Consider the following 27,124-nt stretch of genomic DNA (forward strand, 5'->3'; position numbering starts at 1 on the left):
TTGGAGGGTCATCCAGTGAAGCCAGAAGGAGCTACAGTCAAGAAGGCATTTCTATAGTGCAATAGAAGAAGTCATACAGAAACAAAGATTTTTCGTGTCACAGTAGGGGACTGGTTAATGTTTAACAATAATCTCTTTTTTAAAAAAAGGACTGATTATAGCATTTACCAGTTTCTGTGGGGTAAATATTCTCTTTGTAACCACTTTCAAGCTACCATTGTGACATCAGTGAAGGCAGGGTTGGAAAGAGATCCTAATAATTGGCTGTCAGAAGTCACTAAATGGCAGCTCCAGCATGCCACTAGAGTGTACACATGATTCTCCAACCATAGCCTTATATAGAGGGGAACCTTCCCATATAACAGGCAGAGATAATGGGAATTTTATAGGGAAAGCATTAGAAAAGAGGACCTCTCAATGAATTTGTGCTATAAAGAAATCAGGAACAATAGTCCATGGACCCCTAGAAATACAGTTGATAAAGATTCTGAACTTTGAATAATTGAATACTGACTGTAATTTGCATTCAACATTGATAAAATAAAGGGCAGGACCATTCTAACATAGCAGATAGGGATTACAGAGCCAGCTGATGAACAAAAGGAGAAGAAAGACAACTACAACACAGTGATTTCCCTTAGCTAAAAATAGTTGAGCAGTTTCACAGCAGGGAGAAATTTGCTTGCCCTCACAGACCCTAAGTAGAAGAGTACACACAAGGACACTCAGTGTTTTGTTAAATTGAGTACTTATTCTGTGTTCAACAGGAGAGATTGAGAAAGATAGGAGAAATGAAGAAGTATAATGAAAGAACTCTGAAGAAGCAAGGGAAACATAAAACATATGTTTGGTTTGCATTATGCCAAAACTTTTTATTTTAAAACTTTCAAACTGGTTATTTTGTTATAACTTAAAACAAAGCAAGCTAGTAAAAATCTTCCTGGTTACATGGGTATTTTAATTAATTAAAATACTCATGAGATGTATATGTCATCATTTGATCTATTTCCAATCCACTGACACTGAGACTTCATATTCATTAAATCAGTTGTATTTCTATAACTAGCAGTGAACACAAAAAAATTCCATTTAAAATAGCATCAAAAAGAATACAATACTTAGGAATAAATTTGACAAAAGAACTGCAAATTTTTTATTCTGAGAACTACAAAACATTGTTGAAAGAAATTAAAGAGGACCTAAATAAATGAAAAGACATTCCACTGTTCACTGATTAGAAGATTTAATTTTTAAGATGACAATACTCTGTAAATCGGTCAACAGATTAAGCATAATACCTGTCAAAATCACTTTTTTTGGTGTGGAAATTGGCAAGCTCTTCTTAAAATTCACATGGAAATGCAAGGGACACAGAATAGCCAGAGCAATCTTGAAAAAGGACACAATTGAAGGAGTCAAACTTTCTGATTTCAAAACTTAACACAAAGCTGCAATATTCAAGACAGTGTGGTATTTGTGCATGAAGATACACATATATATCAATGTAATAGAATTTAGAGGCCAGAAATAAACCCTTACATGTATAGTCAGTTGAATTTTAACAAGGACTTCAAAACAATTCCATGAGCAAAGAATAGCCTTTTCAATAAATGGTGTTGGAACAGCTTGATATTCATATGCAAAAAAATGAAGGAGGACCGCTACCTCATATCACATACAAAAATGAGCTTAAAATGGATGATAGACTTATATGTAAGAGCTAAAATGATAAAACTCTTACAAGAAAACGTAGAAGTAATTCTTCATGATCTTGGGTAGGAAATGGTTTCTTAGATATGACACTAAAAGCACAAGTGACAAAAGGAAAAAAACAGATAAATTGAACTTTATCAAAATTAAAAACATTTGTGCTTCAAAAGACACCATCAAGAAAGTAAAAAGATAATCCATAGAATAAGAGAAAAACATTTGCAAATCTTGTAAGATAAGGGACTTGTATCCAGAATATATGAAGAATTCTTATAACTCAATAATAAAAAGAAAATACAATTAAAAAATGGCCAAAGGATCTTTGGAATCCAAGGAATAGACATTTCTCCAAAGAAGATATACGCATGCTTAACAAGCACATGAGAAGATTCTCAGCATCATCAGCCATTAGGCAAATGCAAATTAAAGCACAATGAGATACTATTCCACATATACTAGGATGGCTATCATAAAAAAGACAGATAATAAGAAGTGTTGGAGAGGAGAGGGGGAAATTGGAGCCCTCATAAACTGCTGGTAGGAATGTAAACTGGTGTAGCCGTTTTGAAAAACACTTTGGCAGTTTCTCAAATATTAAAGTTACCCTGTGATCCAGCACTTTTGCTCATAGAGAAATTTAAAAGACTTGTACATGAATGTTCATAACAAGATTATTCATAATAGCTAAAAAGTAAAAACAACCTAAATGTCCACCAAATGCCCATCAGCTAATAAATAAAAAGAAGTGATGCATCCATACAATGGAATATTATTCAGTCATAAAAAGGAATGAAGTGTTGATACATACTGTAGCATGAATGAACCTTGAAAACGTTATGCCGTGTAAAAGAAGCCAGTTACAAAAGATCACATATTGAATAATTCCATTTATATATGTCCAAAATAGGCAATTTTATAGAGACAGAATGTAGGTTAGTCATTGTCCAGTGTTGGGGGGTAAGTAAGAAATAGAGTACAGAGTTTCCTTTTGGGGCAATGAAAGCACTACAAAATTGATTGTGGTGATACTTGCACAACTTTGTGAATATCCTAAAAACCAGTGAATTGTACAAATTAAATTTGTGAATTGTATCTCAATAAAGTTGTTACAAAAAGGTATATGGGCAACATTTCATATTTCAAGTCAAAAGTAAATCCAAACTGTAGTACCATGACTTGAAAGCCATCCATAGTATGGGGATAGATCATCTGGGAGATGGATGGATAGTAAGAACAAAGCAATCTCGCTCTGTCAGCCCACCATCAATCCAGCCTTTGTTAGAGTCTTGTGTCTAGTTTTAATCTCTACCCTTTGGTTAAGTTGTGGAAAAATTGAAGATGATTCTAAGAAGTCCATCATAGTGACACTAAATTATTAGAGACCAAAGCTTATGAAAGAACATGAGGATATTGCTATAATTTAATCCAGAATCAGGAGGAAAAGCAGAGCTGGGCATTTGGGCCATGTAAGGGAATCAAAGATTGTCTGCTACTATGTGAAATCTACTAGTATATGTCACAAGAGGAAATGAACTAGCTCTGCACCATATCTATAAAGGATAGAATTAAGTAAAGTTGGAATAAAATAAGCCAGATCACTTTACACTACAAATGTTTTGACAATGAGAGTAATTATTTACTGGAAGATGTTAACAAGAGAGCTTTAAAAATCTAGAGACATTTAAGATTAGGAGCTATTGATACTTTTAAGAGTTCAAAGAACATGAAAAATGCATAAGCTTTTTGTATATGAACATATCAGGATAAAAAGAATATATGTTAAATGATTACAATTAGAGAAAATTTCTAGCAAAAAGACTAGAAAGAAATATATCAAAAGTTTAACAGTTCTCATCATTACTTTGAGGTTCAGTGCATATTGTTATCTTTTTTCTGTATTTTTTTTAGCATTTCCCATAATTTACATAAATATATTTATAATCGACAAATACAAATTTAAAATACATATAGCATACATGTAATTTGTCTTAGCTTAGGAGTAAGGGTCCTCTCCAAATACTGTCGCATTTTAATCACATTTTTTCCACAGGCAAGAAATATCTGCACCAGGAGCAAAGAGATTGTGTTCACCGCTTTACTTCATTAGATTTTTTTTTTCTGATTTATTAGATCTATGTGATACTGTTACTATAACTTATTTTGGATTTACTATTTTTCACTAAATATATCTCGCCCACTATATTTGCTCAAATAAGATACAGTTTTAGCGAAAACTCTTCATCTCTTATTTTACTAGATGATTATACTGTAGATATTTTTAATAGCAAACTATTTCACAAAGCATGCATTTTACCACCCATATTGCTTATGTATAAAGAATATGTAAAGAGAAAAAGTAAATTGACTGTTTCCAGGGTGCTGTGCTTAATTATGTTTTATGATGCCTCTGGCTCAACTTTCCACTGTAGTTCTCAAAGCTATTATAACTCAGCCAGTGTTTACTTAGTGATTAGTAAGCGTCTTCTCAGAGTTTCAACATCTTTGTATTCTCACATGGCAGATAAGTAAAAGAATTTTTGCAAATTTATTGAAGTTAGTAATTCAGACTTCTGATCTGTAGAGTCCCAGGTGAGCAAGCCTGTTGGAAAGTAGACACACAATCAAAAGATGCGCTCTGGCCTCTCCTATTCTTTTTTTGGTCTATGGTAATTTTCATCGAAAGTCCTACTTTTCTATATGAATTTTAAGTTTGACGTCATATTAATGACTATGTAATAATGTTTACTTAATATACTTTCCTTTCGGTAGAGCTGTGGTCTCCAAGTAACTCAGATTTCTGGGCCTTGCCTCAGCCCATATTTCTGGGATGGGACCCCTATGTGTGTTTGTTTTAAAAGCTCTCTGTGTTAAAAGCATCCAGGTTCAGGTCATTACACTAAAGGGTTTTGCTCATCTGCCTTCTCCATAGAACAGTGCTCTTCAACTCTTGTCTACGTGTCTCTAGGGAGATTTTAAAAATTGCAAATACCTGGGCTCCACCCAAGGCCAATTATGTTACAATATTGGATGTTTAGGGGTGACTGGGGTTTATCGTTTTCTTTTAAGAGTATTACAGGTGATTTCTAAGGTAGAGTGAGATTCCGTAACTACTGCACCAGCCTGTGAATAACCTGTGACCAGGGACTCTGCATTGTTAGGTCTTTATTTTCACCATCTAATATAGTGCCCTGTATTAGTTGTTCTTTGAAGGGTGTCGAATGAATGATGGGCTAGACGTCCGCTGTTGTATTTGCCCATGCCTGCATCCTGATTGCCATGAAGTCGAGGCCGGTTCCAGGTTTAGTCATGTTGGTCTTCATTTTCTTAGCACAGGTGCAGCAGTGAACAGCAGTGAGAGTCTCCCTCCATCCTCGTCCGTCAATGACATCTCCTCCATGTCCACCGATCAGACCCTGGCATCTGACACTGACAGCAGCCTGGAAGCCTCGGCGGGACCCCTGGGTTGTTGCAGGTGACTAGCCGCCTGCCTGCGAAACCCAGCGTTCTTCAGGAGATGATGTGATGGAGCACACACACACACACACACACACACGCGCGCAGACACTCATGCACACACACAAACGCAGACACGCAACGACAAGAAAAATGGCAAGGGAGAGAATCCAAGCCTAAAGTTGAAACGAATCTTTCAGCCTGCTTCTTCTGCAGAGCTCTGTACTGCAGCTCAGCCAAATGTATATGTAACCTCTAGTTGCTCTTGCTTTGGTCTTCTTCCAATGATGCTTACTACAGAAAGCAAATCAAACACAATTAGAGAAGCCTTTTCCATAAAGTGTAATTTTAATTGCTGCAAAGCCAGCAACCTGTAACTGCCCTTTCAAATGGCATGACAAGGTGTGCAGTGGCCCCATCCAGCATGTGTGTGTCTCTATCTTGCATCTACCTGCTCCTTTTGGCCTAGTCAGATGGATGTAGATACAGATCCGCATGTGTCTGTATTCATACAGCACCACTTACTTAGAGATGCTACTGTCAGTGTCCTCAGGGCTCTACCAAGACATCATGCACTGGGGTACCACATGGTCCATTTCATGTGATCTATTACTCTGACATAAACCCATCTGTAATATATTGCCAGTATATAAGCTGTTTAGTTTGTTAATTGATTAAGCTGTATGTCTTATAAGAAAACATGTAAAGGGGGAAAATATGGGGGGAGTGAGCTCTCTCGGACCCTTGAAGATGTAGCTTCCAAATTTGAACTGATTAAATGGCACCTGTATACCAATTTGTAGAAAGCACATATGTGATGCTTATGTACAGTGCTGGGGCGGGAGGGTGTGACAGTTTCCAGGTACTGAATGGTTTGGCCTTTAGAAGGAAGGTGGGAATGAAAGCTGAGGGTCTTCTCTCTGACAGTGAGCAAGTAGGAGAGACTAGAGAGTAGTGGTGCAGAGTGGAGGAAGACCTGAGGAGACTATTGCCCAGATACTAGGAGACACCGACATCCATATTTTAGAACGTAGACCCCATTTGTCATTTACAAATCATGTATCACAACTGGACAGAGAATGGCAGGGTTATTGTGTACATGTCTGATGGGAAGAATACCTCCCTGGAAGAGAGTGGAATTGCCTCCGTATGATGTCCTTAATAGAAAATGAGCCTACCTGGACTATTTTCAGATTGTGGGTTGTGTTTTCCATGAGTGTGCTACTTCCCAGGTTTATTACCCTGCCAAGGTTTTATGAGAAGAAATACTACTTTCTTCTCCTGGAATTAAAAATAATTACTTAAAAAAGACAAACCCAAAGCACAGGGTGATCCTCAGGTTAGCATTTGAAAACATTTCCACAGACGTTATTCCACAGGGGTTTCCCTGGCTCCTTAATATGGCTGATGTTTCATGTTTATTTATTTATTTTCATAAATTTGAACAATCCAAGAAGGGCTGATAATCTGAGTTTTGTACCACGATCGATGTGACAGCAATAACTGTGCCCATAGGTTACTGCTGCTAAAGAGCTTTAGCAATATGAGTTTGTCTTAAAAGCCATGAAGCATTTATGTCAATGTTTAGCAAAATCACCTGAACTCAGCTTAAATTAAACGAAAGTGCTTTCCCGAGCACTTAAGGAGGCACTGTGAAACATCTTGGTTATATACAAGGCAATCCCAGGGTGACTTCTCAGCAATAATAGGGACCAGGCGAGGCTTCCCTTCTTCTTCACTTTGGTGAAGTATTCATCACAGCTATTTGCACTCTGGCCATTTTGGTGCTCACCAGTGTGGTGATATCTCACCTGAAGAAGAAGTGTAACGCATGAAATCCATGGTGATGAGTGTGATACGATTGGCAAAAGGAATTCCTTCAAAACCAGAGCAAACAAGAATGCCAGTGCCCTGAAAACTGCCTTAAACACAACAAGCAGGAAGCTTTGTCTCTTTCCAAGCAATGGAGTCAACCCCTACCAACACCACGCCAGCAATGCTGCCTATTTTGGGATTGCTTCACACAGTAGGATTCATGCCAAGAGGTCATTTGTTTAAAATGGGGAGAAAAAACATTAGACTGTGCAGCTTGTCTTCTGGAATAAAAGTGGCCCAGTTTCCTTATCTTGCTGCCATTCTTTTTTGGTTAATATTGCAGACAACCTGATTTTAAAAATGCCTCTGCCTTCACATGAGTCTCTCACTTTTTCTGTCACACTCCCTGCCTGTCTCCCTTTTTAAAGAAAACTTGTCTTCTCTGTATCCCTTATTCTTTACTTATCTCTTTTCTCGTAGTCTTCTCTTGTTATGCCCATGGCCTCTCTACTCCTGAGCTTTCTGGCACACTGATTAAGTGCAGAGAGCAGGCAGCTGTTTGAAAGAAAGTGAGTCCCAAGGGGAATTTCATCAGCCACAAAATGACATCAAGAGACAGAAGGAGATCTCCAGCCAGCATCTTAGAAGGGCTTGACAGTTAGACTCTCTCTCTGTGTGCAGAAGTGGTGATTTTCTTTCCGCTCAGATTAAGCCAGACAAGAACTAGACAATGCTCCTCCCCTCCTCTTGCTACTTTTCCTAAACTCTACTAGTCTGATCTCTCCTGTTCTGTGGCTCTTGGGAGCTGATTACCTTTAGCCAGATCTCCCTTATGGACAAGAAAAAATGGAACAAATCCCTCAGACTGAAGTATCATGTACAAATAGAATTAAGAATTTGGCTTCCTCACTGCTTATAGGATTCATTTTACTAGTTATCAAAGTAAGGTAGATGATGGAACAACAAAGAGAACCATCGTTTCAAAAGCCCTCCAGTCTTTCAAGATCTTGGGTCCACTTTATTGTAGTATCTTCAGGAGGTGATTATGTCATTATCAAATTCACAGAATATATTATGTTCTGCAATGAGTCTTCTTTTCTTAAAAAACAAATTTTTCCTATATAGTCAACTGTTACTTCCAAAAGACTCTCTTGCTTTTCAGGCAGGGAAGCATCAAGTCACCTGGACTATATTCCTGGAAAAAGTGAAAGTCCTGCCTGTGGTTGCGGTTCCTTTTGGAAGGTGAAGTTGGCACTCTGAGAGGCCTAATCTTCTGTCCCTTCCTATAGGGCTATTGGTTTCACAGTAATCCTAAATGAAATGTTTTGTAGTATTTTGTAGGAGGGATGGCGGTGTGCTCACGTGTAGGAGGAGTTAAATTGTTAGGAGAATTTGGCAAAACCACCACTACTTTGATATTTTTATTGTATTTGTGAATACTCACTATATTTTGTGAGTCAGTGTGTTCCTTTTTCAAAAGATATACATTGGCCTTACAACCAAATTTCTTCTTGTGGAATGAGAACTGATAACAATCTTGCATCTTCAAGAATCTGATGATTGAGCTTTGTAGGAATGTGTACCACAGGCAGACCAGGGCCTGGCCAACTCCCTCCAATTGGAGTAAGCTATTTAATTGAGAGCCGAGGAGCTGGATAGTTTTTCTTAATCTTTTATCATTATCAGGAAAATATTACCTAAGGATACTGATAGCAGCCAACTGGTAAATCAGAAAATAGGCCTTGACAAATGCAGTAAGTGGAATAGATAAGAATACATAAATCCTTTTATGACCTACTGGCAGGGAGGGTGCGGGGGGTGGACCAAAAACAGTAAGCAACACAGACTTTTAAATTTTAAATATTCATTGCAAAATCTAAATTATGCAAAATTTATTTCTGATTCTCTTAACATATGACAATCTAAATCTTAAAAGCATTATGCTCGGTAAAGAATGTTGTCAGCCAGCTCTGCTGAAAGATTTATCTTTTACAGCTCAGAGAAAGGAATAAAATTGCCCCAGAAATCTTTGATCCCAACCACTTTGGGTCTGAAGAGGAATCCTTCTCCCCGCTCAAAATCCCCCAACATACATTTTAATTGTGAGAGTCCAACATTTTCCAGATATCCTTAAATCAAGCAGAGAAACTTATTTCTGTAAAACAGCAAACAAGTTACAATGTAAATAGTTATTTTTCCATATGATTAAAATGTAAGATTTTCTTTCTTTTGGCACTTAGTTCTTTCGCTGTCTGACGTGGTTCACTCGGACCCATTTTCTTGGTCAGTCAAGCTGAAATGGAAGGCCTCTGTTTATATATGGACTCCTATATATCTAACTTTTAATTCTGTGGGACCAATGGCCAGTATATTCTAATGGAAACAAACCTCCCAACCTTTATCTAGCGTTAAACTGTTCACCTTGCCATGTCTATCTTGCAACAAGACCTAACTTGCACCTGCCTGTTATTCTGCATGATTGGACTCCAAAGACTCTTACCAATGATGAGAATTGTCCTGTGTCAGTGTTTATAAAATGGACTGAAAGCACACACACATTCGCACACCTCACCCTTGCAGTTCTAGATCAACCCCGGAAGGCAAAACCATGTACGTCCAGTTTCTTCATAAGGTCTTAGTGGTGTGAACTAAAAGTCAGCCTGATGGATCAAATGCAATCTCAGTGATGTTTAATAAGGATTTGAAATTATTTAAATCATTTCTTTGTTCTTTCTCACTCTCTTTTTCGTTTCTATTTTTTTCCCTTTATTTTCAAAATGTTGGTGGAACAAGAAGGCAAACGGGGGAGAACTCTGGCTTTTTTTGGACTCTTCATAGGTAGATGTTGAGTCAATATGTTGTGATTTCTGTTTCTTATGAATTATTAAAAACCAGAGCCAATCTACTTTCTTTAACATAAAACCAAGTCCAAGCCCAGACCTTGTTGGAGTTTGACTGTTGACAATGGCTGTTGTGTTGCTTGTTGTCTTGGGTTTCATGTCCTGACGGGAGCTCTGAAGCATCTCACATGATTTCACAGTGTGATCTGATTGTGCCAGGGAATAAATAAGAAATGAGGAATGACCTACTTTCTCACTATGGATAAAGAGTGCGTGATATGTATGCGGCCGTGTAGAAGGCTGTGTTTTCATTTGAGACTCGTTTCTTCTAAAAATGACCTTCATTTCTGTCCGGGGATAGGAGCTGTGTATCTGCAATGTAGTAAGTTTCCTTTAAGGTAAAAAAACCAGTGAAGGAGAGAAAAATCATTTTCTGGGAGCATTGGGTAAATAGAACAAGTTAAATATCCTAGGTTAACTTATCAGAATTCCTAATCAGTTTAATTATTACCTGAAAGAGAAGGTGAAAGTTTTTTTGTCTACATGGTAACCAACTTTAATATCTCAAACTCATTGGTGAATTAAAAACTACATGATTTTGTAGCTTGATAAAGAGGTCAGTGAATCTCTGTTACTTTAGCTGGAAGCATCTGAACAATGTTGAGGAATGGCCCTTCTATTTCTGTAAATAAATCATTTTATTTAACCAACTAACTAGTAGAAAATCTGAAAGATAAACATACCTATTATTTTGCATTGACACAATTTATCTTTTTGTTTATGAGAAAAATAGAACCCAAAAGCCTTTGTTATCTTTGACATAGCTTCTCTTCACATTTAAACTACACATCTTTACTGTGTTAATAAAATAAGTTTAAAAATGGCCAAGTATAGGTACCTGAAAATACCCAGAATATTAAGAAGGGAAATTGTGTTCCACAAGATTACTGATGGAGAGAAAAGATCAGAAGGAGTTATTGGTTCATACCAGCTACCATAAAAGAGTACCAAATATTTGGGTTTGCAGTTTACAGTGAGGAGAAGAAAGAGGTCTTGAAAACTACCTTTCTTGTAGTCATTTAAGTAACAACTAACCTGGAATAATGATTCTGTTTGCTCAATTAGTGCACTGGGTTGTAACCAAGGCAGAGGTTTTTGACATTATCAATTCATCAGAATGGTGTTTTGTCCTTGTAATGAGCCTTTCCTCCAAGGATTTTGAAAGGGATGTCTGGAAGACATTTGCAAGTACGGTAGTGACACTGAAAATCTCACCATCTCAGACCCATCATCTCCCCATCATCTTCATGTTGGGGAGCACGGTATGTGGCAAGTCATCTCTCTCAGCTCCAGACTGAATTCCATCTGCTCAACCTTTTCGATCAGCGTGTACTGTTTTAGTTACTGAAAACAAGCTGTAGAAATGTACATTTCTCAAACACACGAAATGTGATGACACATGCAGAAATGAGAGTCAAACACCCCTGTGGAATTTCCCACCCTCTCTATGTCATATATTTCTTGCTTTAAAGACATGCTTATCTTGGTATAAAATAAAAAAAAAAAAAACACGTCTGAAATGCAACTTTGAGGAGTCAAGTTTCACTCCGGGGAGCGAGTGGCTTCACTTCCTTGTCCCTGAACTGGTACTGTCCTTCCCAGATCTTGTCTGGGGTCTTTCTCTTTAGCTAATAGTCCAGATTGTCTGCAACTCAAAAGTGGATACACAATGTTATTCACCTTAAACACTCTCCACACTCTGCCTAGAAAAGTGTCTCACACATAATTGGCCTTCCGTTAATACTTTTACATTCACATTTGTGAAAATATTGTGTATGAGCAATTATATGAAAAATCAATTTTTATAACCCAAATAATATTTTACATGGACTAAGGGAACTGCTAATACTAAAGTATTTCTTTTATGAAAGGAAGACTTTCACAAAGCAATTGCTTCCTCCATAACGTTAGTATATTGCAAACTTGGATTTGGTGCAAATGAAGCTCCAAGGAGATTGCTCTAAAATTCTAGCTTAATTTCTGAGTTATATTCTTAAGTGGTACATGCATCCATTCCAAAAACATTTACAGAACATCTGTGTGTCCTAGGTAGGACACAAATGCAGCATAGTCCTTATCCTCAAAACTTCAGAGGAAATAAATTTTTTAGTTTAAAAAGAAGTGGTTAAAGCAAAATGTCTTTGTCTTATTTATTTACTTTCTTTCAAAATAATAATGTGTTCAAATTAGTAGTGTGACTTGAATAAGTCCATTTTTACTATTCCCTCATAGCAATGAAACAAGAAATCTGCTTCATTCAATGTTACCATTTTGTCTGACTGTATGTAGGTACACTTAATGAATCAGCATGAGAATTTTGGATATTTTCCATAACATGATAGGAGATAAAACCATTTTTACAATTTATTTTTTTAAAAAAAAGCATGGAAATGAAAAACACAAGTAGGCCTGTGTTAACTCAATGAAGAAATATACTTATCTTCAGTCTTGTTCTTTTAATTAAAAGGTAGATTGCTATCTTTTGGTTTGTTTTAAACAAAGGACAGTCTCCAGATCAAGGGAGAAATGTGATGACGTATTGAGACCTTATCAATGTCTTATGATATCTGTATCCTGGACAAAATAGATGAAGTTTCGGAGGTGAAAAAAACCCAACAACCAAAAACTGCATGGATGTTTCTTTTCTGTATCACCTAAAGTTTACTTGATACATGTTTCCTCTGAGAGTTATTGGACTTGGATGCTGAGCTCGAGGCTAATATTTCTGGCATCAAAATCTCCAAATCATCAAATGACATCACAACGGGTCCTGGCGTCTCTCTGCAGTGAGATTCTCATGTGAAGCCAATCTCTGAAATTTGTGCAGTCTGTGGGTAGTGATTAGACCCCTAAGATAAGGTAGAATTTAGGCATTTATTATTTTCTGTGAAAAACCCCAACTCAGAACATCCCTGAATATCTGAACCAGAAATCTGACATTGAGCTCTGAACACTCACTCATTGATTCAGCCACAAACCTGAAGTGAGCACTTCGGTCTTCCAAGGACTATGCTAGGCACACATAGTTGCTATGAATTCAGACAACCTTCCTGCCTTCGTGTCCTCTTCCTTCTGATGGAAGAGTAAGGTAGTGGGGAGCACTAAGACAAACAAAGCTGGTTAAAAGAATAAGACATGAGAAGGGGTGCTATTTAGATGAAGTAGTCAGGGCAGGCCTCTCAGAATACGTGATATTTGAGCAGAGACCCGAATCAAGTGAGGGAGTGAGCCATGTCAGTATCTGAGGGAAAAGTAAGTGCAAAGGCTCTGAAGTAAGAGCTTGCTTGCGTATATAAAGAATGGAAAAGAGTCTTGTGGATGAAGCAGAATGGACAAGAGAAAGTGGGAAAGTAAATGAAATTGGAGGGGTGGGGAGGGGTCAGAGCACGGCAAGATCTTGGGATTTTACAGCCATGCACCACATAACGACATTTTGGTCAACGACAGACCACATGTACAACAGTGGTCTCATAAAGTTAGTGCCATATAGCCTAGGTGTGTGTAAGTACACTCTATGATGTTTGCACAGTGGTGAAATGACCTAATGATGCATTTCTTAGAATGCATCCCTGTCATTAAGTGATGCATGTCTGCATTCTATATATGGGAGGATGATGGATAAATTTGAGCAGGGAAGTGATATAATCTAAATTTTCTTTTAAAAGGATTCCTCTGGCTGCTGAGTGGAGAGCAGAGGTGAGGAAGAAAGGCAAAAATGGAAATAGAGTCCATTGTAGGGTATAACAGTAGTCCAGAAAGTCATGACAGGGCTTGGACTGGAAAGCAGAGGTACTGCGAAGCGGGTGCATTCGGGATATAATTAAGGATACATTGTGAAGGCAGAATTGACAAAATTTTCCAATGGATTGATATGTGATAGAAGGAGAGTGATCAGGGATGACTTCAGATTTTTTAAGAATCTAAACCATGAGATAAAGGATGGTGCAGTTCACTGAGATGGTGAATAATAATGGGTTAGGAACATATTTGTGAAGAAAATGATATTTGTGTTTGGAAATGTCAGTTGGAGATGTTTATTAAACACCCAAGTGAATTAGCGAGAGTATCTATAAGGCTGGAGTTAAGGTAAGAAGTCAGGCTGAAACACAAATCTGAGAGTAATCAGCTTATAAGTGTTATTTAAAACCATGAGACTGTATGAGACCAAGAGACTGAGAGTAGATTAAGAATAAAAGTCCAAAGATGGAGGCATCTCTTGCTCCAACATATAGAAGTCAGAAAACAGGAGCGATTTGCTTGAAAAGGCCAGAGGGTGGACTCCAGCATATGAGAAGAGCAGCTGGCCTGGTTGGAGCAGGCAGCACGGTCACTGTAGCAGGAGGTGAGGCAGTGTGCACAGAACAGACATAGGTAGTTTGGTAGATATGATGATGGGACATAAGGACATACTCTTCTGATATTTTTTTCTCAGTAAATACACAAGGTTATCAGCTGAGAACGAGAAGGGGAAGAGTTCATGGAGATTTGAGAGGAGAAGTGTGAAACTGACCTTGGAAAGTGTGGAGATAATTTCCTGAACAGTGACGAGAGCCACGTGAACCATATTTATATGAAGATAAATATAAAGGTGAGACAAATCACCATTGTGGTCTTTTGCTCTCTAGTCATACTTAGTTTCTTAGGTGCAGGTTAGGAGTAAGCAGAAATGGGATTTAGTCAGAGGTTTTTTTCCCTCAGATGAGTAGAGTGGTAGAAGATGAAGGGGTTGGAGACACCTGTGCCCATGATTCACACCGTGTCATTACCAATAACTGCACCATCACCAAAATTTCCATTTCAAGCATCCACTGTCTGATCATTACTTCCTCTCTTTGTAGGTCACTCACTTTAGCACCATCATTCCAGACACTCTTGGATACTCCCAAAGTATCTTCAAGCCATTGACTGCTAAATTTTCACTGTCATCCCCTTATGTCATTTCTTCCTTCCTTGACCAGCTCAGTTCTGTGGTTCCTCGTCACAATTATTGTCTTGTACCCGTTCTCCAAACCCTTAATCCTCTACCACTCTACTCATCTAAGGAAAACAAACACCTCTGACTAAATCCTATTTCTGTTTACTCCTAACCTGCACCTAAGAAACTAAGCATGGCTGGAGAGCAAAAGACCACAATGGTGACTTGTCTCACCTAAAGGAGGCCTCAGCTTGTGAACAAATAAAAATAAATAGGAATGACATTATTTAAATTCCACTTGGAGTTTTTAGTTGTTTCATAATAAAATTATATATAAAATCTACACTTTAGTTGGCCTGATGTCACAGGCGATTCTATTTTAAATGTTCTCTAAAGGATACCCAGCCATATAGTTTGACCAGTAAAACCAATATTATAGACTCAACAGTTGGAAGCAAATCCTTTCTCCTGAGCTCATAATTCAAGAATCATTGTAGTTACCTAAATAGTTTTAAAGAAGCGTGTATAGGACGTAGCAGATGAACTCTGGATACTACCTAAATACTTATTTCCAATCTCTTCTTATGTCAATTTGCAGCTGAGATTTTCTAGGCTTTTAGTTGAATTAACAGAAGAACTAATAGAAACCTAGATGGACAAGCTGCTCATGGTATCCATCAACTGGAGGTCTCATCACTAAGATAGACAACTAAAATTAACAACAGCATCTCTCATAAATTAAAGGCCAAAATGACTGCTAGCTCTCCATACTAGTACTCTACAGCATAAAGGGTGAAGGGGGAGGGATTTAAGATCAATAGGATGCAATTCTGGGATCTAAAGAAGTGCCATTTCTCAATAGACCTAAATGGAGCTAAGTGGCACGCATTGGGATAGATACGTTACGTACCACCTTTAAGTATTACAACATCTGGTCTTTGTAGGAGTTATTATCTCCACTTTATAGATGAAAAAACTGAGGCTCAGAGAGGTTAAGTGACTTGTCATTGTCCTGTATCTTGCCTAAGGCATATTGAGATACTCATCTTAGTGTGTCTGACTCTGTTTCCTGCAATTTCCACTCTACCGTGCTGCTTCCCAAAGTGCTTCTCATTTGGTGAAGCAAATAGTCAAATGTGGGAAAGCCTAAAAGGGATATATGCAAATTAGAAGCACCAACGGTAACTAACTCTGCATTGAGATCCTAGGAAGCTTCACAGGGGAGCTGACATTAATTTGGCTCTTAAAAAGAGATCGTTAGAGTGTGCCATATAGAAGAAAGGCAGTCAAGATGGACACCACAATAGAAGATGGAAAGTTCCAGAGGCATGAAATGGTGTGGCAGGTGTTGGGGGAAGGGCTAGAAGATGAGAATGAACCTGTGGGTCAGAGTCCTATGCACTATGTGAAGGGCATTACCCTGTGGGTATGTGAGCGTCATCAAATGTCTTAGCAAGGCCATGATATGGTCAGATGGGTGACTTTGAAAGAGCAGCCTGCAAAGATTAAAGTAGAGGAGAGGTACTGGAACAAAAGTGGCTAGGTAAGATGCTTTCATCAGAAGATGAGGAAAAGCTGGTCAAAGAGAGCAGATTACGAAGGCGAGGATGGGTGGAATAGACAGTAAGTGGTGAGTGAATTTAAAGGTGGAGAAGAGGGCAGAGCAGAGAAAAATAACAACAAACATTTATGGAGTCCTTCCTGCACACGTGGTGCTGTGCGCACCCTTGACACAAGCCACCACATTGATACCACATAACAAGTCTATGAGGGGAGGGTTTTTATTATTACCACACTACAATAAAAACTGATGTGCAGAAGGTTCAGTAACAGCTAGCAAACTGTAGAAAATTGAATCAGGCAGTTTGACTGCATAGCCTTTGTTTTTTACTATTGCATCATATAGCTCCATGGATGAGTCCAAGGTTTTCCTTAACTAAGATAGGGGCTGGGAAAAGATGAAAAGGTATACAGAAAGAGCTATGAGATCAGTTTTGCACATTTTGAGTTTGAATTTCCTGTAGGATATCCAGGTGGAAGTATCTGCTTAAAGAATTGGAAAGAGGAGGTTGGCCCTGTGGTCTAGTGATTAAGTTCTCTGTCCTCCACTTTGGCGGCCTGGATTCATGGGTTTGGAGCCCAGGCACAGACCTACACCACTTGTTAGCCATGCTGTGGTGGCAACCCACATACAAAATAGAGGAAGATTGGCACAGACATTAGCTCAGGGCTAATCTTCTTCAGCAAAAAAAAAAAAAAAAAAAACCAGGAAAGAGAGAAAAAGGAACTAAAGATAAAGAAAAAGGAACTAAAGACAAAGAAAGTGTTGCTATGTAGATAGTGGTTGACACCAAAGGAGCACGTACGCTTGCTCAGTGAAAGATATAAACAACAGCAGGATGGTGACAAGGATGAAGACTTTAAGGATCACTCTCCCCATTGAAAATCAATAAATACACACAAACATGGAAACCTCAAACAACACAGAGCCTGTAAACTCAAGTAGTCTTTATTTCCAATTATGCCTTTTGTGACTTTTTGTTCTAGTGTGAGAAAGATTTATTTTCTGGCTTCTCAAAATCATTGCCTTACTGAAGTGTGAAGAACTGTTCTCCCCAGACTCTAGCTCCAGAGAGCCCTGGGCACCTCTAGCAAGTTTGCATGACTAGTGTTCACAAATTTGTCAAAATCGAACTTTAAGCATTCACGTTTTAGAATTTATTGTGAACGAATGTTTTCAACAGGGAAGAAAAATACTGTAGAAATTAGAAGCAAGATAGTTGAGTGTGTTTCTTCCAAACTCGTCTCCTTCTTCTGGGCCCCTTCCTCTCCATCCCCTCGCACTTGTTGCAAACTGCCCTCGCCTGCTGTCGTGCAGACAGCATCCCAGAGGACAAGGGAACAGGCAGCCTGAGTGAGAGAAAACTGTCACTCTATGGCACACACTCTAGCAGTTTAACTGAGAGGGACACAGTAATGCTGTTTCACGGCTGGCGTTCCAGAGTGCAATTGTCGGGGGAGGGGGGACAGAGGTTTGAGGGAATGACAGGTGCTCGTGTGGGCATGGGTTAGCAAGCATTGTTTCCCAACTTGCAAATGGCAGGGAGACTTTCTCCCATAACCAGCCAGCAGTTACAGAGACAGGCCAGAAGGTCAGAGTAATTCAAGGCATGACTGGTTAAATGCTTTTCTTTACCATTTTCTCCCCTCTAACATGCTTCTTGCATAGCAGACACGCATCTGTGGAACAGGCAAGGCAGCCAAGGGGGCTTGAGAAGGGGACTTTTTTTTCACACAGTCCAAGACTTCCTATGTCCAGTCACCTCACAAAGACAATGAGCAGTGTCAAGGGAAGAATTTAAAGAGCAGTTCAAAGGTTCCTGGTGATTCAATGTATTTTATAAAATTATTTACATTTCTCTTTTTGGTCATGGCAAGGTCTATTGGCACAAACAGCACGGCCACAAAGTATTCTTTTGATTTTAATAACTCATCTTATATATATATTTATATTCATATATCTGCTTATCTTCATTTCCTCAGCAAAAAGGGAAATAAAAATATTGATCTATAAAATAAGCTGATGATAACACAATGCCAAAAATAGCTTATGTTAAGTGCAAGGGGTGAAGCTTGAAAGCAAGCTAAATTGCAACAACATATTGATTTAACATTTTAAATACAAGACTTGCAATAAAATAATTCTTGAGATATGCTTCTCATTTTTAGTTTACTTTTTAAAAACTACTCTATATACACATATCCAGTTGTAACACTTGACAGTAGCATTATGGGGCATGATATAACTTTGGTACACATTGCGGATATAGATGGTTAATGTCTGTAAATGAGATTCCTTCACCAGTTAGAGCACTGTACAGCCAGGTGACCAGCCACCTGATCCCACAGAATATTCCCCCTGGAACCCCCCCAGTCCTTCCCAGATCCATTGGAGACAGCGGGAGAAAGCGGGCTCACTGGATCCATATCGTGTTTCCTCTCTCGCTTCTCCTGGGTTCCACTGTCAGCTCTCCAAACGTGGAAAAAAACTGCTCCATTTCTTTCTGGAGCATGTCATTTCTTTTCTCGGCATCTTCTTTTGCTCGCTCGGCATTTCGCATTTTGATTTCTATCATTGTGAACTTTTTCCTTTCTTGATCCAGTTCATCATGGAGGCTCATCATTTCTGTTTCCAAGGTCAAGTTTCGCTGTTCTAAGCTACAAAGGGTGGGGGAAAGAATAAGAGACAGGTGATTTTATTCATTTGACATGCAAGAGGGATACAAATATTTTCTGAACTCTGTCTCTGCCATGCTTCGGAAATTAAAACGAATCCTTTCAAATCCGTGAAGGAAAGTCCAATGACCTAAAAGGTGTTATTTTGTTGCTGGTTTATTTTTTTGTTTTTGAGGAAGATTAGCCCTGACCTAACATCTGCTGCCAATCCTCCTCTGCTTGCTGAGGAAGACTGGTCCTGAGCTAACAGCTGTGCCCACCTTCTTCTACTTTATATGTGGGGCGCCTGCCACAGCATGGCTTGACAAGTGGTGCATAGATCTGCACCCGAGATCCAAACTGGTGAACCCCAGGCTGCTGAAGCAGAATGTGTGAATTTAACCACCGTGCCACTGGGCTGGCCCCTGTTGCTGTTTTTTTTTAATTCACTAAGATGGTTTACTACCATTTTAATAAGACCTCATGACCTCACTCAGAAGTACTTAGTTGTCATTTCATAGTGATTGAATGAATGTCAGCACAGAGAAGCCAGAGCCCAGTGTCACATAGTATAGAATGGCAGAAGCAGGAGGCAGCCCAAACCACAAGGCTTCCTGGATCACTGAATGTAAATTTGGTTTTACAGAGAAAGGGGGAAAGTTCGATAAAGTTGGAAGAAAAGGAAAGCAATCATATTTGTTTTCTATTAAAGGAAAAGTAATAGTGAAAATGCCACTGTTAGATAGATTAAGTCCACTGCTAAGAAAGGACTTCTCTGGGACATATATAGAGTCCTATCTTATAAAAGCGGTAGCAAAAGTAGCACGGTACATTGACGGGAGAAGTAGAGATGACGTGTGTTGAATAAGTAATCCACCCGAGGCTTTCTGACCATGAGATCAACCTAACTAGCTTGTTACCTGCAATTCTTACTGCCTTCCAAGTTGTTACTATATCTTGAGATCTCTAGATTTCTCCCTCTATAGACTGAGAGCTGTATTCTTTTGGATAATTGTACCATTTTAGATAACTTCCTTGAAAACAGTGTTTTCTCCATAATCACTAAGTTCCAAAACAATTTATTGTTGTTGCTCAAAGAGGAGTATTAAGCATTTGTTTATTCTAAGATGTATGTTGGTAATAATAGATGACTTTTTAATTTCTCCCACTCTGAGCCAGGTCCCAGGGCATGTTTAAATTTACCATGCACCTGAAATTTGAAAGGTAATGTGTGTGTAGCTCTCAGAAATCTAATTATTTTAATAACAATTTTCAAATTAAAATCTCACATTTTTCTGTTTCGGAATAAGGAAGCCTCATATGTTGATATTTCATTCAGATAAGAATACTTAAAAATGAATCTGCTCTCCCTTTGTAAGCAACTAGAATTGAAAAAATATAAAATACTTCACAGTCTGTAATCAGTTTAGATGGCTATTTTGATCACACGATCATATATTTATTTAACAACCTGAGAGTGTGCTGGTTGCCACCCAGAATTATTCTACAACATATTCTCTTTGCTTTCTAAAGCTATTTATTTTAGAACTAAAAATGTTGAAAGGAATTCAAGCTTAAATATGATGGAAGACGATCCTTTAAAAATATACGTTGATACATTTGTATGTATCAGGCACTTGTATGAAACTTCCGGGAATCTAATGGACTGAGTTAAATACAGAAGGAAGCCCTCCCACTGCAAAAACAGAATGATGCTGGAAAAATATATAAGAAAAATATTTTTAAAATACATTGCCGAGAAACAAGAGAGCATATTGAGGTATCAGACCTGAGGAAGAAACTCAAATTTAAAACAGCAAGTGGAAGCACACGTGGAGTATTGGTCCTGGATGGAGGACCTAGAGACTGGGTTTTTATTTTTCACATTGGGGGGATGAGGCCTCCAGTATAAGAGAGGCAGAGAGCCAAAGTGATTCAGCTGACAGCTGGGAACATCAACTGTCTTTATGAAAAAAAGACTCAAATAGCTTGATTAACAGACTTGATGTATTTGTCATATATAGAACTCCAAACCACTAATAAGAGAATAATTAGTTTTTACCAGACCAAATAATTGATATCATGCAAATAAATTTCTCTGACCGCAATACAATAAGTTCAGAAAATAATTTGGAGGGTAGGAGGACACCAAACTCACACGTTAAAAAACTAAAAGACATATATATCAATGACTGATAAAGTAAAATATCTATGTATTTATCTATCATCTATCTGTCTATCTAGTTATCCAGGTATGTATGTGTGTATGTATCCAATATCAATAGTTGTGGGATGGAGTTAAGAAGGAATTGAAAGAGAAATGTGTAACTGTAAATAGGAATGATCTAAAACTAACTAGAACAGTCACCTCTTACATTTCTGTGGCTTGGGCACGTGGCAGCTCCTCTGCCCTGCTTTGTTGTGGACCTCTCTCTTTGCCTCTCAGGTGGGTAGGAATGCTACAGTGAAAAGACCCATTGAGATGATATTCTATTGGAAAAATCTATGATTTTATCAAAGTCTCTCAAATGCACCATAGACTCAGAACATAACTGCATCATCAATGTTCTCATAAATGAATGTGTACATCTGCACATCAGTATCATTCAGAATGATAACTTCTTTCCCAACCTAACACGAGTTTAAAGTGCTATCTCTTGCTTCACAGCACTAAGTCCTAATTTACCATCAGGCATTGGCAGCAGTTCAGAGTTCTGGTAGCCAGTGGTTCCAAAAACCGCATTCAGAAGGAAGCGCAACCTTATAAGATGATAACACCATTTTTCTTCTTATGTAAACCTTCTGTAACTTGCCATTACATAGAAAACTTCAAAGCAAGTTTCCATTCAGTGAAGTTTACAAAAGCTACTTTCTAAAAAAGTAATGTTTCAATCTAACGTATTTTTGTTTATATTTACCATGGCTCTTGAAAATATGTATCTTCCAGTCTGATAATTGACAAATGGATGGAAAATATATTAAAATAAATTAAAGTCCACTATATATGTAAACAAAGAAAGAATTTGGGGTTTGGAGCCATGAAAGCAGCTGAAGCAAGACAAAGATAGTTATTCATGAGCTATGAGGATTCTAGAACACCTGTGCAGGAAAAGGTCCACCAAGACACACAGCCTGAAACTGGAACTCAGACCACTAGAGGGGCTGCTTTATGCTGAACTGACACTCAGGCCTTTTCCTGACTTGAGCCTAGTGTTCTCTCCCCTGCACTGCACTGCAAGGAGGACAGAAAAACAAGCAGCTTTGTAATTTCCATGACCGTGGTGAAAACGTGGGGTGTGGTGACTTTCAAGTTTCCAGCACAAGGCTATATTTGTGAGTCCTGGGCTCCATTCTCTGTACTCCCGCCTCTCGAGTTCATGGAGTGTTTGACAGCTAGGGGCCCTGTGAACACAGGACGCCCCCTTATCTTGCCTGGTTGCTCCCCTGGAGAAGTTGCTAAGCAACCTTCTTCCTTGGTCATCTTATGGGAAGATGTAAACAGAGAAAAATTAGGTTTTAGCATAGCTGCTAAAATAAATCATATTTTTGGCTCCCCATTTGGGCTACAATTTCCCTTGTCCATATGAATACACTTCACGTTATCGCTTTTCTCAAAAACCTTCACGGAGTCCAAACTCAGAGTAAAAGCAAAAGGCTTAAAATGATCCCTGAGGCCCTGTCACTAGGCCCAGTTGCCCTCTCTGAGCTCCGTGCCCGTCCCACATCCTGGCATTCCCGCTTGCTCTTCTCCCAGGTTTCTGCACAGTTTCCTCTTCAACCTCCTAGAAGGCTCTAGATTTAAAATTACACCTCACTAACCCTTCTCTCCCCGCCTCCCTGCTTTAGTCTTCTACTGAGCATAGGATCTATTTTCTTATTCGTCTGTCTCCTCCAGTAGACTAGAAGCACGTTCCACAGGGGCTGAGTTTTCGTCTCTTTTATTCACTGCTGAATCATCAGGAACTGAGCCTGGCAGAAGCAGACACTCTCTCAGCATTCAACGATTGAAAAAATGAAAAATAAAGGTGTGTTTATATCTACAACTTTTCTTTACCCTCATTTCATCTTCCTCTTGTCAATGAAAACTGGCTCCTTATTCTCCCCTTCCCTCACAGCCCTCTAAAACAAACCTATATATTTAATCATAACAAGAGAGAGCATTATTGAGCACTTATTCTGTGCCAGGCACAATGTTCAATGATTTCTTACATGCTTCTCAGATAAATGCTACTAGTATTTAAGTTTTTCACATTAAGAAACCGAGGCTCACAGAGATGAAGTGAACTCTCCCAAAGTCCCACAGCTTACAAATGGTGAAGCTAAGACTTGAACTTGGGTCTCTGACTCTGGAGCAGTATATTAAACCCTCTGTGTGAGCCTGCCCCACAGTAGGGGCCTGTTGCACCCTCTCTGGCAGTTACAAGGTCCAGATTTTCCTCACCTCTTTATCCTGGACTCATACTCTATCTTCTGTTTGGTCATTTCCTGTTTCAGGCTGGAAACTAAACTGTGCAGTGCACTGTGGCTGCTGCTGTTGTTGCCCACAAATGTCTCACTGTTGTCGCTGCTGCTGGTGGCACGACTACTTCGACCGCCCACACTCCTCCGGTCACTTTTGTTTTCATAGTCCCCAGGGTGGGAAAGGTCATCTTGTGGGGGCCCATCCAAAACAGGGTCCTCAAAATTCCCACCATAAAAGTCTTGTTCTGGGCAGGTGGTGGTGGAGGAGCGACAGGAGTTGGAGTTCTCAGGGAGAGAGATTTCACAGGAGGAAGTGGACCAGGTGGCGCTGTCGACACTCTGTTTGTCATCAAAGTTCATCATGGAGAACTGTTGATGGACATTATCATAGGTGGAGAGCCTGTTGTGCTGGCCTGACTCTCCTGCTTGCTCTTTCTGCTTGTTGTCCCTCAGGGTCACATAGCCATTGGGCAGCCAGCTCATGCTGCGACCGTTCATGGGGTTCCCAAGTGTGTCGGTGCTCAAAATGCCCATTCGCACCGTTCCATTCTGCACGCTGTGGGTGCCCATTTTGGTACCAGAACTCTTCAGTGAAGAGGTCCTTCTGGCCTGTAAGCTCCCATTGGGAGTGGTTTGGGTTTTCTCAAGACCCTCTGCATTGCTGCTGCTGAAGGAACCATTGGTGACTATTCCACTGCCCTTATTGAAGGCGGGATTCTTCTTGACCATGAGAGGAGGGCTCCTAGAGACATCCAGTTTGTGAACACTGTTTCTTGGGCTGTTGGTTTTGCTGCCTGGTAGAGCTGTAGGGGATCCATTATCTATGCTGCTTCTCTGGGGAGACTCGGACTTGTCCCAAGAGCACCGCCTACCAGGACTGTCCTTGGTATTATTGTTCTCCTTGTTCTGTAGCTGACCCATGGTGGCTTTCTTCTGAATTTCATTGTTGTTGTTGCTCACTCCGTCTTGGGGCTTGGTTTGCAGTTCTGCATCTTTGGGGAAGAGGCGATCATGTTTGCTAATCATCATTGACATCAACTGCTGGACCACCACTGTGCCTGGAAGTGCACAGAAAACAGAATAGTATGAGTGAAACAGTAAAACAGTTTTGATTTATTTCCCATTTTGAAAGTTACTTTTAAAGAACCACATTCAGGTGAACATTTAGCATATTATTAGCAGTGCTGAACTATATTTTTAGTGATGATAATAGTAATAGAAGCTGAAATTTATTGAGCATTTACTCTGTGCCATGAACCATACCAAGCATTTTACTTTTGTTAGTTTAGTTGGGTTTTAAAACAAATCTAAGAATAGGTAGTTATTATCACTGTATTGTAAATGTTACATAACTTGACCACAGTCACAAAGCTATTAAGGAGCAAACTCAGGACTTGAAGGCTAGTTCCAAATACTGGGCTCTTAATCACAACATTTCTTGCAAATTTGATACTGAAGCACGAGAATCTTCCTTAGGAAGAGGTCACTGCGACCTCTCATCTGACAATAGCCACAAATAATCAAGACATTTTAGTGGCATCTCTAAGTGGAACCCTATACAATCTCTAGTGGGTATATGGTCTGTCTTTCTAATGTAGCAAAACAATGAGTTTCCGTATGACTTTTGTTCACTATACAAAAGCTTTAGGGCATTTTAACTGACCTCAAACAGAATGGTATAATAAAAGCCTCTAAAAATCCTCTCCTCCATAAAAGCAACAGAAAAAAATGTTCTGAATCAACATTTTCAGAAGTCTGGAAATTAATTAAAGGCTTGTTGCAATTTGGAGAACATTTATTCAAGAAAAACGGTTGAATCTCAGTCAGAACAGCAAGCTCTGGGTGTTTTAACTTTCCCTGTTCCCATCTCCTCTCCCTAGCTTTGCAGTAGCCTTGAAAACCAACAGCCCACAAGTACAGTGGGAACCAGCAGTATGGCAGCCTGTGGAATGGGCAAAACAGGATTGAAACTCCTTCAAAGCTCCATTCCCAGAGTATTGTCATTGTTTGACCTGTTTGGTGGTTCTCTCGATGACCCCTCTCATGATCATGTCTTTACTTGATCTGACTAGGAATTCGACCATTGTGAACAGCATTTTTCTCAGGGGCATTGGTCAAAAGTAATGAGGGGCTCGTTTATTTAACATCATAGCTGCCTAAAGCAGAAGATAACAGGTGGGACAAACAATAGGCTAACCAAAAAGCTTAAAGGAAAAATCTGAGAAACAAGATTTCCACAGAAGGGTTTGAAAAGCTCCAATATATTCTTGGGAATCTAGAATATTACACGCATGCTTCGGGTTGTGTGCGCAGCCAGGGTAATACACATGCTCAGGAAAGAACTGAGAAGGCTCTAGTCTCTCACCTCTGGCTCAACTTGAGGCTCTGCACAAGCAGAAACTGAAGGCCAAGGCAGAGTTGTAAACAGCCTGGCTAACTGTCAAAGGTTTTCCACAACATGCACACAGAGCCCGTTGGCAAAGAATAGGAGACTTATTGGCTCTAGGCATTTAAGAAAATCTTTGTCTAGTCGTCAGGTAACAACTAAGCAAACCAAGCAGAGACTTCACTGGCCAATGTGGCAAAGAACATAGAGTTTATAAAATTACTCCAGAAAAGTCACAAAGCCAACAAACAACAAATCCTGGGGAGGGAGAGAATCCAATATCCAGAGTTCTCACATTATTATATTGTTAAAAATGTCTGGTTTTCAACAAAAAATTATGAGACATGCAAAAAATTAAGAAAGTATGTCCCATATACAGGAAGAAAACAGACTCTAAGGAAGCCCAGACATGGTACTCCCTAGACAAAGACTCTAAATCAGCTATTTTAAATGTGTTCTAATAAATTAAGGAAATCATGTCTAAAGAAACCAAAGGAAAGTGAGAACAATGTCTCATCAAATAGAGACTATTAATATAAAGACAGAAAATATAAAAAAGAACCATAGATACTCTGGAGTTGAAAGATACAATAACTTAAATGAAAAGAAAGTCAGCAGAGGGGATCAGCATTAGATTTGAGCAGGCAGAAGAAAGAATCAGCATGTCTGAAGATAGTCAACTGAGGTTATCTAGTCTGAGGAACAGAAAGGAAAAGGAATGAAGAAAAATAAACAGAGCTCAGAGACCTGTAGAACACCATCAAACATACCAGTATATGCATAATGGTAGCCCCAGAAAGAGAGTAGAAAGAGAAATGAACAAAAAGAATATTAAAAGAAATAGTCGCTAGAAATATTTCAGTTTGATGGAAAACATGGATCTATACATCCAAGAAGCTCAGGAAATTCCAAGCAAGGTAAATGCAAAAGGATTCACACCTGGACCTGTCACAGTCAAACTCTTAAACCAAAAACATAGAAAACTGAAAGTAGCAAGAGAGAAGCCTCATGTACAAAGGATCCTCAATAAGATATACAGCTGATTTCTCATCATTTGTTATTGCTAGAAGGTAATGAGATGAAATACTCTAAATGCGAAAAGAAAGACTGTCAAGCAAGAGTTTTATATCCAGCAAACCTGTGCTTCCAAAATGGAGGAGAAATAAAGACATTCCTAGATAAATAATAGCTGAGAGAATTTGTCACTAGCAAACCTGCTCTATGAGAAATACCAAAGCTTCAGGGTGTTGTGAATGAAAAGAAGACCTT

General features: G+C 39.0%; 2 protein-coding genes across 9 annotated transcripts in view; one reads left to right on the forward strand and one right to left on the reverse strand.

Moving 5' to 3' along the window:
- MAPK10 (mitogen-activated protein kinase 10) overlaps positions 1-6,463 on the forward strand; it is a 295,415-nt gene extending 288,952 nt beyond the window's left edge. For 3 of the 4 annotated variants that reach the window (XM_046656779.1, XM_046656777.1, XM_046656778.1), the window contains one exon: positions 5,044-6,463. In XM_046656779.1, the coding sequence (XP_046512735.1) occupies positions 5,044-5,186 (143 nt within the window). In that variant the 3' untranslated portion in view covers positions 5,187-6,463. Of the gene's footprint in view, positions 1-5,038 lie in introns of all 4 variants that reach the window. The other variant, XM_046656780.1, reaches the window with a different exon arrangement.
- Positions 6,464-18,170: 11,707 nt separating this feature from the next.
- The window catches only part of ARHGAP24 (Rho GTPase activating protein 24), a 463,746-nt gene continuing 454,792 nt past the window's right edge, over positions 18,171-27,124 (reverse strand). For all 5 annotated transcript variants that reach the window (XM_046656913.1, XM_046656917.1, XM_046656915.1 and 2 more), the window contains 2 exons: positions 23,450-24,527; positions 18,171-19,011 (listed from right to left, as the gene is read on the reverse strand). In XM_046656913.1, coding sequence (XP_046512869.1) covers positions 18,768-19,011; positions 23,450-24,527 — 1,322 coding nt within the window. In that variant the 3' untranslated portion in view covers positions 18,171-18,767. The remainder of the gene's footprint in view (positions 19,012-23,449; positions 24,528-27,124) is intronic.

The sequence above is a fragment of the Equus quagga genome, chromosome 3 (genome assembly GCF_021613505.1).
Source record: "Equus quagga isolate Etosha38 chromosome 3, UCLA_HA_Equagga_1.0, whole genome shotgun sequence".
NCBI classification, from domain to species: Eukaryota; Metazoa; Chordata; class Mammalia; order Perissodactyla; family Equidae; genus Equus; species Equus quagga.